Source organism: Hypanus sabinus, chromosome 14, assembly GCF_030144855.1.
Source record: "Hypanus sabinus isolate sHypSab1 chromosome 14, sHypSab1.hap1, whole genome shotgun sequence".
Classification (NCBI taxonomy): domain Eukaryota; kingdom Metazoa; phylum Chordata; class Chondrichthyes; order Myliobatiformes; family Dasyatidae; genus Hypanus; species Hypanus sabinus.
The window spans coordinates 106,996,138-107,013,423 of NC_082719.1; the positions used below are offsets into that span (position 1 = coordinate 106,996,138).

General features: G+C 44.7%; 2 protein-coding genes and 1 long non-coding RNA gene across 4 annotated transcripts in view; 2 read left to right on the forward strand and 1 right to left on the reverse strand.

Moving 5' to 3' along the window:
• Positions 1-1,213: 1,213 nt before the first annotated feature.
• LOC132405051 (uncharacterized) lies at positions 1,214-8,634 on the reverse strand. The gene is made up of 3 exons (XR_009515741.1): positions 8,495-8,634; positions 2,208-4,537; positions 1,214-1,870 (listed from the first exon to the last, which is right to left on the reverse strand). It is a non-coding gene; the product is annotated as an uncharacterized LOC132405051 (long non-coding RNA).
• A 380-nt stretch (positions 8,635-9,014) lies between these two features.
• Positions 9,015-17,142, forward strand: ier3ip1 (immediate early response 3 interacting protein 1). The gene is made up of 3 exons (XM_059989769.1): positions 9,015-9,243; positions 14,232-14,333; positions 16,822-17,142. Exons 1-3 carry the CDS (start codon positions 9,153-9,155, stop codon positions 16,875-16,877), a joined length of 249 nt encoding a protein of 82 aa, XP_059845752.1. The 5' UTR covers positions 9,015-9,152; the 3' UTR covers positions 16,878-17,142.
• Positions 14,231-17,286, forward strand: part of hdhd2 (haloacid dehalogenase-like hydrolase domain containing 2) — a 64,779-nt gene continuing 61,723 nt past the window's right edge. For both annotated transcript variants that reach the window (XM_059989768.1, XM_059989767.1), the window contains exon 1: positions 14,231-14,333. The gene's annotated coding sequence lies outside the window, so the exon portion shown is untranslated. The remainder of the gene's footprint in view (positions 14,334-17,286) is intronic.

Sequence of the window (17,286 nt, forward strand, 5' to 3'; positions counted from 1 at the left end):
GATAATGCATTTCGGTAAAAAGACCAATTATTTAAATGGAGAGACTGTTCAAACATCAGAGGGCAGAGAGACTTAGGAGTCCGTGTGCAAGACTCCCCGAAGGTTTAAAAACCTCCTAATTTACAGGTTAAGTCTGTGGTAAAGAAAGCAAATGCAATGTTGGCATTTATTTCTAGGGAAATAGAATATAAAAACAAGGAGATAATGTTGACGGTTTATAAGACACTGGTCAAAACGCACTTGGAGTATTGTCACAGCTTTGGGCCCCATATCTCAGAAAGGATGTGTTGTCACTGGAGCGAGTCCAGAGGAGGTTCACAAAGATGATTTTGTGAGTGAAGAGGTTAACATATGAGTAGCATTTGTCAGCCTTGGTCCTGTACCCACTGGAATTTAGAAGAATGCGGGGGAGGGGATCTCATTGAAACCTACCAAGTATTGAAAGGATTAGATAGGGTAGATGTGGAAAGGATGTTTCCTATGGTGGGGGTATTTAGAACTAGAGGGCACAGCCTCAAAATTGAGGGAGAACCCTTTAGAACAGATGTAAGGAGGAATATTTTTAGCTAGAGAATAGTGAATGTGTAGAAAGCTCTGCCACAGACTGCGGTGGAGGCTGGGGTCTGTGGGTATATTTAAGGTAAAAATTGATAGTTTCCTGATCGGTCAGGGCAGCCAAGGTTATTGCGAGTGGGCGGGTGTATTCCTGGATTCTGATATAGAACCATAGAACATTACAACACAGAAACAGGCCTTTTGGCCCTTAGCTGTGCCAAACCATTTTTCTACCTAGTCCCACTGATCTGCACCCGGCCCATATCCCTCCATACACCTCTCATCCATGTACCTGTCCAAGTGTTTCTTAAATGTTAAAAGTGAGCCCACATTTACCACTTCATCTGGCAGTTCATTCCACACTCCCACCACTCTCTGTGTGAAGAAGCCCCCCCCCCCCCATGTTCCCTTTAAACTTTTTCCCCTTCACCTTTAACCCATGTCCTCTGGTTTTTTCTCCCCTAGTCTCAGTGGATAATATATATCAATTACAATATACTGAAATCACAGATGAAGTATAATTACCCCATATCCATATAGATTAAATTTAAACATAAAATTAAAAAGAAAGAATTATTAACTCTACCCTGTAATTATTAACAGTACCCTGTAATCATTAACGGTCTGTCTGTCTGTCTAGGTACCACATCCGATGCGGACGTTGGTGACCATGGTTTTCCATACAGATCTATCTCTTGTTCTGTGGATGACTTCCATTTCCTCGATGTGTAGCCCCCTGGCTGGGCTTTTGATGTACATAAGACGAGGTCTTCCTCGAGGTTTGCTCCCCTCAATCTTTCCAGAGAGTGTGGGTTTTTCTAGTTCATCATTCCGCATGATGTGTCCTAGGAATCTGAGTTGCCTTTCTCTTCTTGTTGGTATGAGTGATCTAACTGCTTGGGCTCTTCAGAGAACTTCTTCATCTGATGTGTGTGTGGTCCGTGATATTTTTAACATTCTCCTGAAGAACCATAATTCAGCTGCTTCTACTCTCTTTTCCATTGCTGGGGAAATGGTCCAGCATTCACTTCCATAAGTCAGGATGGAATAAATGTAGCACTGCAGTATTCTGTTTTTAGTGTACGTGCTCATCTTTTTGTCTGTTAATATGGTCTTCATTTTCTGGAAAGCTTCTTTCTTCATTGCTATTCTATATTTGATATACCTGCCATCACTTGTTATTTGGCTGCCAAGATATCCAAATTTGTTGACTTGTTTGATGTTTGTATTTCCAAACTTGATCACACATTGTTGGATGGTTGTCTTTCTGGAGATAACCATGCTGTCTGTCGTCTTGGTGTTGATTGAAAGGCCTCTGTAATTATTAACAGTATTCTGTATTAATTAATGGTACCCTGTAATTATGAATAGTACTCTGTAAGTATTAATGGTACCCTGTAATCATTAACGGTACCCTGTAATTATGAATAGTACTCTAAGTATTAATGGTACCCTGTAATTATTAACAGTACCCTGTAATTATTAATGGTACCCTGTAATCGTTAATGGTACTCTGTAATTATTAATAGTATCCTGCAATCATTAATAGTACCCCATAATCATTAATAGTACCTTGTAATCATTAACAGTACCCTGTAATTATTAACAGTACTCTGTAATCATTGATGATACCCTGTAATCATTAACAGTACCCTGTAATTTCTGGGGCAATAAAGGTATTATACTAGGAGAACTGCAGAGTTTTAGAAGAAACCTGCAGAATGTCAGTAAAGGCGACCTATCCAGAGAGGACCAGTAACAGTGCAGCTTCACGAGAAATCTTGTCCAGCTGAACTCACAGCGGCTGTATCTGTGAACAGCAGGATAAAAGATGTGAAGACAAGTGTGAGCAAGAACACCTCTTTCTGAATCTATCTATTGAATGAGTCATTAACAACATCTGTATGATCATTCAACAATGGTAGCCAACATCGAAACATACGAGGACTGCTGGAAGCATCATCAAAGTCTCTCTTCCACCCATTAGAGATATTTATCAGGAGTGTAGCATACACAGGGCTCTCAGCATTATCAATGATTCGTCCATCGAAACATACGAGGACTGCTGGGAGCATCATCAAGGTCTCTCTTCCACCCATTAGAGATATTTATCGGGAGTGTAGCATATACAGGGCTCTCAGCATTGTCAATAATTTGTCCATCTAGACTCTTCAGAGTGAACAGGAGGTGGGATACGAATGAACCATCAGGAGCTCTCCTCACCCATCAGAGATATTTATCAGGGTCGCTGCATACACAGGATCTTCAGAATTGTTAATGATCCCTCCCATCCGTCCAACAATCTCCTTGACCCCCTACCATCAGGCAGGATGTACTGTAGCATTAGGACAGGGTCTGTTAGGTTAGGATGCAGCTTCTTCCCCCAGGCCATAAGACTACTGAACTCTCTGCGGACAGCCAGGTCTCAGCATGTATGAAGCTCAGTAGTGTTATACAGTTTACTTTTTAAATCATGTCATAAATGTGCCTTATTATTTGTTAATTTTATTTGTGGTAACATTACTTTACGTGTTGAGAACCTTGGTCTAGAGGAACGTCGTTTTGTTTGGCAGTATACATGTGTACGGTTGAATGATAAGTTGAACTTGAAATCCTGATAGTTAACATTAGGCTCAGAAACTGAAGTTCCTCTTGTGACTCATCACCACAAAGAGTGGTGCATCTTAAAACCCCGGCACTCTACTAAATCGCACCTGGAAATACACCAAGCACTCATTAAACCAAGAACTCAAATGTACAGGTCATCAGCTCTCCAATGGAGCATAGTAGTGTTGGATATCATCAACACAAGAGATTCTGCCAATGCTGGAAATCCAGAGCAACACACACAAAATGCAGGAGGAACTCAGCAGGTCAGGCAGCGTCTACGCAAATGAAAAAATATTCACGTTTTGGGCTGAGACCCTTTATCGGGACTGGAAAGGAAGGGGAAAGAATTCAAATGCGACCAGGAACCTATTCTTGCTGACTTAACACTTCGCTGCAGTCTTTGTGTATTGTTAGAGGATGCTACACCAAAGAGGAATTCTTCCCTCTTGCTTATCTTCTTTTTGTTCTACTTATTGAATTTAATTTATATACAATACTTCGTATTGTAATATATAGTTTTTTGATATTATGTATAGCAATGTACTGCTGCTGCAAAGTAACAAATTTCACAACAAATATCAGTGATATTAAACCTGATTCTGATTCCAGTCCTGATGAAGAGTCTCCTCCAGCATTTTGCGTGTTGTTCGTGGTATGGAAGCATTTGAGACAGTGAGTCACTCAAGGGTAGCAAGTAGATTGATAGGATCAACGCTATTTACCAAACACATTTACATGTACTAAAAATTTGCTGTCGTGTGTTGCCACAAAAACAACATCCAACAATTAACCAAAGAAATTATATAAAACATAAAGCAACACAAAAAATGCTGGTGGAATGCTGGTGACATTGTTCAGTCAATCTCTTCAGTTCAGTCAAGTACGCTGAAATGGACTCCCCTTCCTTTGAAGTAATAAATATCGAGAACTTGAGATGAAGAGTCCTTGAAAGTGAGTCCATAGGCTGTGGGAACAGTTCAGTGTTAGGGTGAATGAAGTTGAGTTAAGTTATCCCCTCTGATTCAGAAGCCTGATGATTGAGGGGTATTAACTGTTCCTGAAGCTGATGGTGAGAGTCCTGAGGCTTCTGTACCTCCTTCCTGATGGAGGCAGTGAGAAGAGAGCAAGGCCTGGACAGTGGGGTTCCTTGATGATGGATGCTGCTTTCCTGCGACAGTGCTCCTTGTAGATGTGTTCAGTGTTGGGGGGGGGGTGCTTTACCTGTGATGGATTTGGCTGTACCCACTACTTTTCAGTACATTTATAAACCTAGATCCACTGACTTAGCTTCTTCTTTAATCTGCTTTTGCAATTGTTTGCCGCTTTGCGTCCCCTTTTTGCCTTTTCCTGGGTGACTGATAGTTCATGGCATCTTTAAGAAAAGCAGAGACATAAAGAATAAAGATTAACTTTATTTGTCACATGTACATCGAAGCATATAGAGAAATGTGTTATTTTTGACATTGGAAATGACAGCCCGCAAGTGTTGCTATGTTTCCGGTGTCAGCAGAGCGTACAAACAACTTCCTGACTCTAACCAGTACATCTTTAGAATGTAGGAGAATGTACTAACACCTCACAGACAGCAGCAGGAATTCAAACCCTGATCAGCGTAAAGCAATTGTGCTCACCACTACACTAGCATTGTGTCACGTCCATGCTGCCCAAAGGGTAAAGAGTGAGTCAGCAAATGCACTGAGTACTTACACCATTTCTGGCAGGAAAGACAGAACATGAGTGCTCAAGAATAAACAGGTTCACAGCTCTCATTTAGTCACCACCTCAGTCCCTCTTTCACTTTTCAGATTCAGATTCAGTTTATTGTCATTTATAACCACAAATACAATGCAGTTAAAAAATGAGACAATGTTCTCTTGAATGAAATCACAAAAAAGCACAAAACAGTCCACACAAGAAAAACCACATAACGTTTGGTAATCCCCAATCCAGAGTCCAGAGAGGCTGCTGTGTGTCGATATCGTGCTACCGTCTTAGCACATTCCCCAGAAAGGAACTACAAACCCATCAGACAAACCTAAAGCTATAGGACCTACACAAAACCATATAGTTACATATAGTTATAGTTAATGTATAGTTTCAACAGTGCAGACAATACCATAATTGATAAAAGACTAACTGACAAAGACCACATAATTATAACACATAGTTTCAACGTGCAAAGCAATACCGTAATCTGATAAAGAGCACGGTTTAAAAGAAAGTCTCAAAGTCCCGACAGCCCATCATCTCACGCAGATGGTAGAAGGAAGAAAGACTCTTCCTGCCATGAACCTCCAGCGCCACAGCTTGCCGATACGGCACTTTGGGAGCTCCGACCACAGCCAACTCCGAGTCCGTCCGAAAACTTCGAGCCTCCGACCAGCCCTCTGACACCGAGCACCGAGCACCATCACTGCCGAGCGCTTCGACCTCGGCACCAGCCGCCAAGCAACAGGCAAAGCCGAGGATTCGGGGCCTTCCTCCCGGAGATTTCTCCGATCGCACAGTAGCAGCGGCAGTGAAACAGGCATTTCAAAAGTTTAACCAGATGTTCCTCCATGCGTCACACGTCCGTCTCCATCAAATCAGGATTGTACACTGCTCCCTACTTAACAGATTACAGATATTCATTCCAAAGTGGCCACTGCGCACTGCGTCATGCCGCCATCTTTAAGTGCTTAGCGTTTCTCTCTGGTGTGAGTCCCGCACATGCTGACACCTCCCGGTCTTCACCCAACTAACAAGAGTCACCTGCCACTCATCTCTATCTCATCACCTGCAGCCTATTTAAACCCAATTCTCATCAAACCACAGATGGACTCAAACAGATGTTTCGAGCTTTCAGTTACCTGTTGTGTTTGGTATCTGTTCTCTCTTGCTTTTTAGCCTCTTGTGGTCTGTTATTTTCCAGCCTATTATTAAAGTTATTGCTCACTGCGTATTTGTCTACGCTACACTGCTTTGGATCAAGTCTCCCCTACATTTCCTGACATCTGCGGTCTCCTGCATCCTTATAATGTCACAAGCATGTGGGACAATATCTCATTCTCCATCTGGACAAGTTGAACCTCAAGCAGTCAATTTCAAACTCTAAACTTTAGGTAACATACTTTTCTTTGTCATATTTTTGGCTGAGGGTACAGTCAAGCCTGCAGGTATGTTCCACAGCCTTACTCATAGCTACACAATAAAACTAAAGAGATTTAATGTGCTGTCACCTGATGTATTAAACTCATCTGGCCTCACCCTATTCTATTCCCTTTGTTTCATTCAACTCACAGAAGATAGAACATTACAGTGCAGTACAGGCCCTTCAACCAACTCTAAGATCAACTCAACCCTCAATTTTTCTATCATCCATGTCTCATAAATGTCCCTAATGTATCTGCCTCTACCACCACCTCTGGCAGGGTGTTCCATGCACCCACCATTCTCTGTGTTAAAAATCTACGTCTGATATCCCCAAACTTTCCTTCGATAAAGTTATGCCCCTTTGTATTATCCATTTCCATGGGGAAATGTCTCTGGCTGTCCACTCGATCTATGCTTATCATCTCAAACAACTCTATCAAGACAAAAAGAGTTGATAAAATCACAAAAAGCAGAAGTCCCAGAACAGATCCCTGTGGAACACCACTGGTCACAGATCTCTAGGCAGAATACACTCCATCTACAGCTAGCCTCAGCTTTCTGTGGGCAAATTAATTCTGAATCCATGCAGCCAAGTTTCCCTGCATCCGATTCCTCCTAACTTTCTGAATAACCCCACCCTGCTCATGGACTTTTGGTCCCACTCCCATCAGGGAGGAGGCTACGTAGCATCCACACCAGGACCACCAGACTCAAAAACAGTTACTTTCCCCAAGCAGTAAGGCTGCTCCACCCACTGACCCACCACTACTTTATCATTTCCTGTATCTATGTATATGCTATTTTATATATTTATATTTACTGTGTTTTTAATAATTACTATGTTCTTTATTGTGTATTTTTGTGCTGCATCAGATCCAGAGTAACAATTATTTTGTTCTCCTTTACACTTGTGTACTGGAAATGACATTAAACAATCTTGGGAAATTTTATGAAGATACCTTTCTCACTTTCTCTGCCTTCTAAAGCTAATCTGTTTTCATCTTTTCTCACTTTCCTTAAGTAATCTGAATCTGAAATGTTAACTGTCTACAAATGTTGTCTGACCAGTGAAATGATTGCAGCAACTTTTAATTTCAAATACCCAGCATCTACACTGTACTGTTGATTTTTATGACTTCAATGAGATGTCTGAACAGAGCCCATTGTTGTTTGAAAAGTCTTCCCTAATCTGAACTGGACTATGTTATAACGTAGCACCTTATAAAAATTCAGAAGCACATTAGAAAGGAGGGCTCCGTGGTACCATAGAGGTTAGCGCGATGCTATTACAATTCAAGGTGTTGGAGTTTGGAGTTCAATTCCAATGTCAACTGTGCGTCCTCCTTGTGGAATGCATGGGATTCCTCTGGGTGCTTCGGTTTCCTCACACAGTCCAAAGACTATTAACTGGTTAATAGGTTAATTGGCCATTGTAAATTGCCCCGCGATTAGGCTAGTGATAAATCAGGAATGGTGCAGCTCGAAGGGCTGAACAGCCTGTTCTGGTCTGCATCTCTAAATAAAATAAAATCCATCACGTCGAAAGTGAATAGGCAGAGAACAGGAGGTGATTCACTGGCAAAAGTGATAACAACAAGTCAAATAGCATGCTTCTGCCTGAGTTAGTTATTTCTCTCCACACCTGGCAGCAACTTTCCTGTTACTTTAGCATTTTTGTCTGTTTTTTTAAACAGAGATCAAGCTAGCTCCAGGCCAGTGCTGACGCCTCTGGCAATGCTTCTGTTAGAGGAATTTAAGGAATGGCAGCAGAAGGGCAGATGGTCCCACAGTCAGCTCCACTATTCTAAAAGGTCATGACTAATCTGAGATTAGCCTTATCTGTCACTTGTACATCAAACCATACAGTGAAATGTATCATTTGGTCAAACAGTCCGAGGACAGTCTGTGCTGGGGTGGGGGCAACCTGCAAGCATTGACGTGCTTCCGGTGCCAACATAGCATGTCCATGACTTACTAACCCCTAATTGAGATCAACATCTGACAGTCTCTTGGACAGGTACATGGAGCTTTGAAAAACAGAGGGCTATGTGGTGGGGAAATTCTAGGCAACTTCTAGTACACAGTCAACACATTGTGGGCCGAAGGGCCTGTAATGTGCTGTAGATTGCTGTTCTATGTTCTACATTCCAACCTGTTCCCCATCACTCTTTAACCTGCGGATTCTTGTGATTCTGACCTTAAATCTGTTCAGTGATTTCACAGGGGCGTAGCAGCCAATGTAAAGCTAATACAAGGTCTGAGACGCGGGTTCAGTTCCACTGCTCTCCGTCAGGAGTTCGCACACTGACTGCGTAGGTTTCCTCCAGGTGCTCTGGTTTCCTCCCACATACCACTGTGTAGACGTACAGGTTAGCAGATGGATGTGGGCCGGTAGGACCTTTTACCGAGCTGTGTCTTCACGACCTGCTCCTGACATTGCTTGACGCCTCTTTCCTAGGTAGATGGCTGCTTTTACTCGAACTATGTCCTCCAGTTCAGTGAGGAGAGGCGCCCCAACTAAAGCTCCTGCAGAATCTTGTTTCCACAAATTGATCTCACAGAGTCAAACAGGCCCTTCGGTCCAACTTGTCCATGCTGTTTTCCAGCGAGCTAGTCCCATCTGCCCGTTTCCCCGTGACTCCCAGCCACGTATACATTTTCCTAGGTGGCCGATAAACGTTGTAAATGTCCTGCTTAGAGTCATAGAAAAATCCAGCAGAGAAGGAACAGCTCCGGGCACCGACTCCCCGGCCACCGGGGCCCAGCTCCGGCTGTCGGTCGCGTTTTGAATTTGGCGTTGCTGGGCCGCCCGTGCTGCGTGGCGGCTGCGCGCTGCCGTCGGCCGGTGCTGGGCAATGGCGTTGACTCTGTACTCGCTGGTTCAGGCCGCTCTGCTCTGTGTGAACGCCGTGGCCGTGCTGCATGAGGAGCGATTCCTCAGCAAGGGTGAGGGAGCGAAGGAAGGGAAATAGAGCGGGGAGGCGAGGGGAAAAGGGAAGGAAAGAGAACCAAGCAGCGGGAGTGAGAAGGTGTGAGTTTGCGGATAATTGAGAGGGTGAGGATGAGAGACGGAAAAGGGGGTGTGGGGATGGGAGAGTGGGTGGTCTGAGGGAGGGGTGAGGATGGGGATGGGGTGTGGGGATGGGAGAGTGGGTGGTCTGAGGGAGGGGTGAGGATGGGGATGGAAAAGGGGGTGTGGGGATGGGAGAGTGGGTGGTCTGAGGGAGGGGTGAGGATGAGAGATGGAAAAGGGGGTGTGGGGATGGGAGAGTGGGTGGTCTGAGGGAGGGGTGAGGATGAGAGACAGAAAAGGGGGTGTGGGGATGGGAGAGTGGGTGGTATGACGGAGGGGTGAGGATGGGGATGGGGTGTGGGGATGGGAGAGTGGGTGGTCTGAGGGAGGGGTGAGGATGAGAGACAGAAAAGGGGGTGTGGGGATGGGAGAGTGGGTGGTCTGAGGGAGGGGTGAGGATGGGGATGGGGTGTGGGGATGGGAGAGTGGGTGGTCTGAGGGAGGGGTGAGGATGAGAGACGGAAAAGGGGGTGTGGGGATGGGAGAGTGGGTGGTCTGAGGGAGGGGTGAGGATGAGAGACGGAAAAGGGGGTGTGGGGATGGGAGAGTGGGTGGTCTGAGGGAGGGGTGAGGATGGGGATGGGGTGTGGGGATGGGAGAGTGGGTGGTCTGAGGGAGGGGTGAGGATAAGAGACAGAAAAGGGGGTGTGGGGATGGGAGAGTGGGTGGTCTGAGGGAGGGGTGAGGATGGGGATGGGGTGTGGGGATGGGAGAATGGGTGGTCTGAGGGAGGGGTGAGGATGAGAGATGGAAAAGGGGGTGTGGGGATGGGAGAGTGGGTGGTCTGAGGGAGGGGTGAGGATGAGAGACGGAAAAGGGGGTGTGGGGATGGGAGAGTGGGTGGTCTGAGGGAGGGGTGAGGATGGGGATGGGGTGTGGGGATGGGAGAGTGGGTGGTCTGAGGGAGGGGTGAGGATGGGGATGGGGTGTGGGGATGGGAGAATGGGTGGTCTGAGGGAGGGGTGAGGATGGGGATGGGGTGTGGGGATGGGAGAGTGGGTGGTCTGAGGGAGGGGTGAGGATGGGGATGGGAGAGTGGGTGGTCTGAGGGAGGGGTGAGGATGAGAGACGGAAAAGGGGGTGTGGGGATGGGAGAGTGGGTGGTCTGAGGGAGGGGTGAGGATGGGGTGTGGGGATGGGAGAGTGAATGGTCTGAGGGAGGGGTGAGGATGGGGATGGGGTGTGGGGATGGGAGAGTGGGTGGTCTGAGGGAGGGGTGAGGATGGGGATGGGGTGTGGGGATGGGAGAGTGGGTGGTCTGAGGGAGGGGTGAGGATGAGAGACAGAAAAGGGGGTGTGGGGATGGGAGAGTGGGTGGTCTGAGGGAGGGGTGAGGATGGGGATGGGGTGTGGGGATGGGAGAGTGGGTGGTCTGAGGGAGGGGTGAGGATGAGAGACAGAAAAGGGGGTGTGGGGATGGGAGAGTGGGTGGTCTGAGGGAGGGGTGAGGATGGGGATGGGGTGTGGAGATGGGAGAGTGGGTGGTCTGAGGGAGGGGTGAGGATGGGGATGGGGTGTGGGGATGGGAGAGTGGGTGGTCTGAGGGAGGGGTGAGGATGGGGATGGGGTGTGGGGATGGGAGAGTGGGTGGTCTGAGGGAGGGGTGAGGATGAGAGACAGAAAAGGGGGTGTGGGGATGGGAGAGTGGGTGGTATGACGGAGGGGTGAGGATGGGGATGGGGTGTGGGGATGGGAGAGTGGGTGGTCTGAGGGAGGGGTGAGGATGAGAGACAGAAAAGGGGGTGTGGGGATGGGAGAGTGGGTGGTCTGAGGGAGGGGTGAGGATGGGGATGGGGTGTGGGGATGGGAGAGTGGGTGGTCTGAGGGAGGGGTGAGGATAAGAGACAGAAAAGGGGGTGTGGGGATGGGAGAGTGGGTGGTCTGAGGGAGGGGTGAGGATGGGGTGGGGATGAGGGAGGGGATGGGATATGGGGATGAGGTGTGGAGATGAGGGAGGGGTTGGGTATGAGGAAAAGCTAGGGTACTGGATGCATCGAGGGATCTGGGAATACAGGTCCATAATTCCTTGAAAGTGGATGGGATTGTGCAGAAAAGCTTTTGGCACATTGGCCTTCATAAATCCATGTGCTGAGTACAGGAGATGGGATGTTATGTTGAAGTTATATAAGATGTTGGTGAGGCCGAATTTGCAGTATTGAGTGCAGTTCTGGTCACCTACATAAAGGAAAGGTGTCAATAAGATTGAAAGAGTGCAGAGAAGGTTTACAAGGATGTTGCCAGGACTTGAGGACCTGAGTTACAGGGAAAGGCTGAATAGGTTAGAACTTTATTCCCTCGAGTGAAGGAGAATGAGGAGAGATTTGATAGAGGTGTACAAATTATGAGTTCATTCATTATGTGCCATGTTGCATGATGTTGGCAATCAAGGTGTTTCTGTGACCATAGTTTTCTTGACTAGGTGCTTATCCAAATCATTAATGTAAATTAAAACCAACAGTAGCCTCAAAACTGATCCCTGCAGAACCCCACTTTTAACATCTTCTCGGTGTGAGAATAATCCTCTCACACTCATTGTTTTTGAGCCAATTTGCACTCCTTACCCTGAATCCCTACCTCCTGTAATTTGATTGTTAACCTCTCGTGGGGTACCTTGTCAAAACCCTTCTGAAAGTCCAAATACCGCTCTATTGTTATCATAAATTTTAGTTGCCTCTTCTTAGAACTCCAGCATATTAGTAAAACACAGTTTCCACTTTCTGAACCTCTGCTGGCTTTCTGCTATTATGCCTGTTCTTAACAGCTGCTTTTCTATCTCATTCTTAATATTGTTTCCATTATCCTCCCTACTTTACACGTTATGTTTACTGGTGTATAGCTATCACGGTCAGTGTGGTCACTCTCTTATATACAGGGACATCAGCCCATTTGCAGTCCTCGGGGATTTCACCAGTCTTCACTGACTTTTGAAAGGTGTTTGTACCTGTCATCACAGCCTTGGATACATGTCTGGCCCAGGAGATTTTTTTAATTTTCAGCTGAAGTAGGACCTCACTTTCTAAGATCTCCAAGTCACTTAAAACAACCTTGTTTATTTCTATGCTCTTGGGCATATTGCTAACATCTACACAGGTGAATACTTCAGCAAAATATGAGTTAACAGTATCTGCTATGTCCTTCTGTGTGCAATTTATTACCCCACTATTATTCCTAATACACTTAACTTCCTCCTTGACTTTTCTTTTACTTCTAAAGTATTGGAAAAACTCTGTTGGGGTCAACCTTAGCATTATCAGCAATATCCTTTTCAGCCTGCCTTTTGGCAATCTGAATTTCCCTCTTGACTATAGCTCTCATATTTTCATATGCCTATGGTTAATATCATTATTATTTTTTCTTTGTTTATTTTATAGTTGTCTTTCCTTAAATAATTCTTCATTCATCCATGCAGTTGATCTATTGTTTTTATTGCTTCTCCCGACTTTGGGTAAGAACATTTCCTGCACTGTGTGTATTGCCCCTTTAAGTCAACCCCATTGTTCCTCAGCAGTCTCAGTGTTTATATCTGCACCAGCTGCTCATACAACCATCTGCTCCTATGGCTTGATGCGACCCTGACTGGGGCTAAGCAGGTGCTACCCCTTGCCCAAGGGTGACCTGCAGGCTAGTGGGGGGAAGAGCGCCCTATGTTTATGTCCTTTGGTAGGGACATATCTCCACCCCATCACCCAATATAGAGGAGTATGCATAGGGTAAATGCAAGCAGGCTTTTTCCACTGAGGTTGTGTTAGGTGAGACTACAACTAGAGGTCATGGTTTAAGAGTGAAAAGTGAAATGTTCTTCACTCCAAGGGTGGTGAGAGTGTGAAATAAGCTGCCACTGCAAGTGGTAAATATGGGTTTGATTACAACATTTAGGAGAAGTTTGGATAAGTACATGGTTGAAAGTGTTGTGGAGGGTTATGATTCAGGTGCAGCTAGATGTCTCTAGATAGATTAATAGTTCAGCATGGACTAAATAGGCCGAAGGGCCTTTTTCTATGCTGTAATGTTCTATCATTCTAAGGGATACCTCCTTAGCATTTCTATATTACGTCAGAGCCTGCAGAAATGTATAAAAAGTTAACCAAATGTAATAAAGATTTTAATAAAGACCCGACGTAGATTGGGAGACCGCTTTGCCAAGCACATACACTCCACCTGCCAAAACAAATGGAATCTCCCAGTGGCCACCCATTTTAATTCCACTTCCAATTCCAATATGTCTGTCCATGGCCTCTTCCACTGTCATGATAAGGCCACACTTGGGTTGGAGGAACAACACTTTATATTTCATTTGGGTAACCTCCAACACCCCTCCTTCACCATTTCCCTTCCCTTTCCCTCTTTCATGTTATCTCCTTTCCTGCCTGTCGCCTCCCTCTGGTGCTTCCCTCCCCCCCCCCCCCCCTTTCTTCCTTGGCCTTGTGTCTCTTTCACTAATCAACATCCCAGCTCTTTGCTTCATCCTTCCCCCTTCAGGTTTCACCTATTGCCTAGCGTTTCCCTCTTCCCTCTCCCCTCCCCCCCCCCCCCCCACCTTTCACATATACTCATCTTTTATTTTCCAATTCTGCCAAAGGGTTTTGCCCCAAAACGTCAACTGTACTCTTTTCCGTAGATGCTGCCTGGCCTGCTGAGTTCGTCCAGCATTTTGTGTGTGTTGTGTAGATTTCCAGCATCTGCAGATTTTCTCTTGTTTGTAATAAAGACTGACTGAAGTAAAGAGAAAACTCCATGTCATGATCTTTGAGAAGAAGATTCCCAGTCCTTAATTATGTTTATGTGATAAACTATTAAACAAATGATCTGCATATTTAGATACGTGCTGACAACTAAACTTCAGTTGACAATGTCTTTGTAGTTGGCTGGGGAGCCGAGCAGAGTGTGGGTGGTTTTGGAGAAGAACCAGGAATTAAGTCACAGCTGGTAAATCTGATCCGATCTGTCCGCATGGTGATGAGATGTAAGTTATACAGCACTCTGTTCACTTTTTATTCCACTAAGAATATTGAAATATATTTTGCTCTTATACTAATCACAGGATGCATTTTATTATCTTGTACAAATCATTTTAAAAACAATAGGGACTTTAGAGAATGGTGTTTTTTTCAATCAGCAGTACTCTTTGCATTGCCTTTTCTCTCTGGTCCTCTGAAAACATGCACATTCTCACCAAGAACTCGACTGTACTTTGCAACCAACACATTTTTTTGTATTTTAACCCAGTGCAGCTAAATCCAAACCTATTTCTCTGCTTGATGTGTACGGTACTGTGCAAATGTCTTAGGCATCCTAGCTGTTTACATGGTTTCAGTTGGTATGGATCCCTCAGAGCCCTGATCCCAACATCATCAGGGCTGTCTGGGATCACCTGGAGAGACAGAAGCAAACCAGACAGCCAAAGTCTACAGAAATACTGTGGCAAGTTCTCCAAGATGTTTGCAACAACCAGACAGCCGACTTTCTTATAAAACTGCACAGCAGTGGACTTTCAATGTACTTGTAAATGCAGCTGGTAGTCACATCAAATACTAATTTGATTTAGTATTTTTACTGTTTACTGCTTTTTATAGTAAAATTTTTGATACTTAGAAACTTTTCATTTCATTATTTTTGAAAGCAGCTTTGCTTTACAAAATTATTTTATATGTGCCTAAGACTTCGGAATAGTATGTCTAACAGAACTCATAAAAATGGAACAGGAGTTCATATTGTCACTTTTTTTTGATAAACCAAGGGTTTCAAGTCCATTTCAGTAGTACCTCCATCCTCCGAAGTCAGCTAATCTATTACCAGCTGTAAAACCTTGATGCATTTTCATACTCTGCTTTTATCAACCTATATTACAGCATCATGATAGTATATGGCTTAGCGCGACACTATTGCAGCTCAGGACACTGGAGTTTAGTTCTGGTGTCCTCTGTAGGGAGTCTCGTAACGTTGTCCCCATGGAATGCGTGTGTTTCCTCCACAGTACAGGGACGTACGAGGCAGGTAATTGGTCATTGAAAATTGTCCTGTGATTAGGTTACATTAAATTGGCATTGCTGGGAGGTGTGGCTCAAACAGGTGGAAGAGCCTATTCTGATGTGTATCTGATGTATGTAAACCATCAGGTAATTGAATCATCATAAGACTTAGGAGAAAAATTCGGCCCTTCAGCCTATCTGCTCCGCAACTCCATCATGGCTGATTTATTTTCCTTCTCAAACCCATTTCCCTGCCTTCTCCCCAAAGCATTTGATCATTTTACTAATATAGAACCTATCAACCTCTTTTAAATATATAAATCCAATGACTTGGCCTCCACAGCCATCTGGGGAATGAATTCCACAGATTCACCACCCTCTAGCTAATGAAATTCCTCCTCATCTCTGTTCTAAAGGCACGTCCCATTCTAAGTGTGCGCTCTGGTCCTAGAACATTATTGGAAACAGCCACTCCATGTCTGCTCAATCTAGACCTTTCAATATCCAATAGGTTTCAATGAGATCCTCCCCCCCCCACCCCCACCGATTCTTCTAAACCATAACAAAGTCAGTTGCATAGCCATCAAAAACTCCTCATGTTAACCCTTTCATTTCCAGGATCATTCTAGTGAGCTTCCTCTGGACCCTCCAATGCCCGCACATCCTTCACTAGATAAAGGGCTCAAAACCATTCACAACATTCCAGATGCGGTCTGTTGTACGTCGCTAACAAACACCAGTCGGGGTTTGATTCCCTCTGCTGTCTGTTAGGAGATTGTACATTCTCCCCTTGACCGTGTGGGTATCCTCCAGTGCTCCAGTTCTCTCCCACGTTTCTAAGGTGTACGAGCTCAGGTTAGTTGGTTGTGAGTATGCGACATGGGCGCCAGAAACATGGCAATGCTTGTGGTCTTCACTGATTTGATTTGATGCAAGTGACATATTTCACTGTACCTTTTGATTACACGAGACAAATAAAGTTATCTAATCATTGCGTTTGTTTCCTTACTACCACCTCAACCTGCAAGTTAACCTTAGGGTTAACAAGGTCTCCCAGATCCCTTTCCCAGAGGGCAGTACCTCAGAATAGAAGGACATAGTTTTAGAAGGGAAATGAGGAATTTCTTTAGCCAGAGGGTGGCAAATCCATGGAATTCATTGCCACAGGCAGCTGTGGAGAGCAAGCCTGGGTGATTTAAGGTGGAGGTTGATGGGTTCTTGGTTAGTCAGAGTTATGAAAGGTTATGGGGAGGAGGCAGGAGAATGGAGTTGAGAAGAATATTTTAATCAGCCATGTTAGAATAGCAGAGTAGGCTTGATGGGCTGAATGACTGGCTCATGTGTGTTATGGTCGAACTCAAATTTCTGAATGTTCTCCCCTTTAGAAAATAGTATACGGTATAAGCTTTGATTCCTTCTACCAAAATGCATTCTATTATCAGTCATTCACTGAAATTTCTCTTGCACATTTTTCTTCCCTAGTGCCATTAATAGTGGTGAATTCCATAACAATTGTATTGTTGCTACTATTCGGGTGAAGATTGAAAATGGTGTCAACACTTCAGTGATGAGATGAAGCCAAGTTTTCCACAAGAGTAGAAAGTTGCAACATGTTCTGCTTAACTCCCTAATCTCAAAGGTCTCATAGAATATATGGAAAGAAACTCATTGCATTACTTCCCATGTTGATTTGTACACATCAGAAACAAAAATAAAGATATCAATGGCCAAAATAACTTGTCAATACCCTGCTATGGACTGTTAGAAATTGTCTGTAATTAAAGACGGCAATTTGTCTTTGAATTTCCGTATTGTTGCTTTTTCTGTACTACATAAATTGTTTCATGGTTGGGATCAGCTGGTTGAATATATGAGGAAGTCGAGTTCAAATCTAATTGTCATTCAACTATACACATGAATATATCCAACTGAAACAGCGTTCGTCTG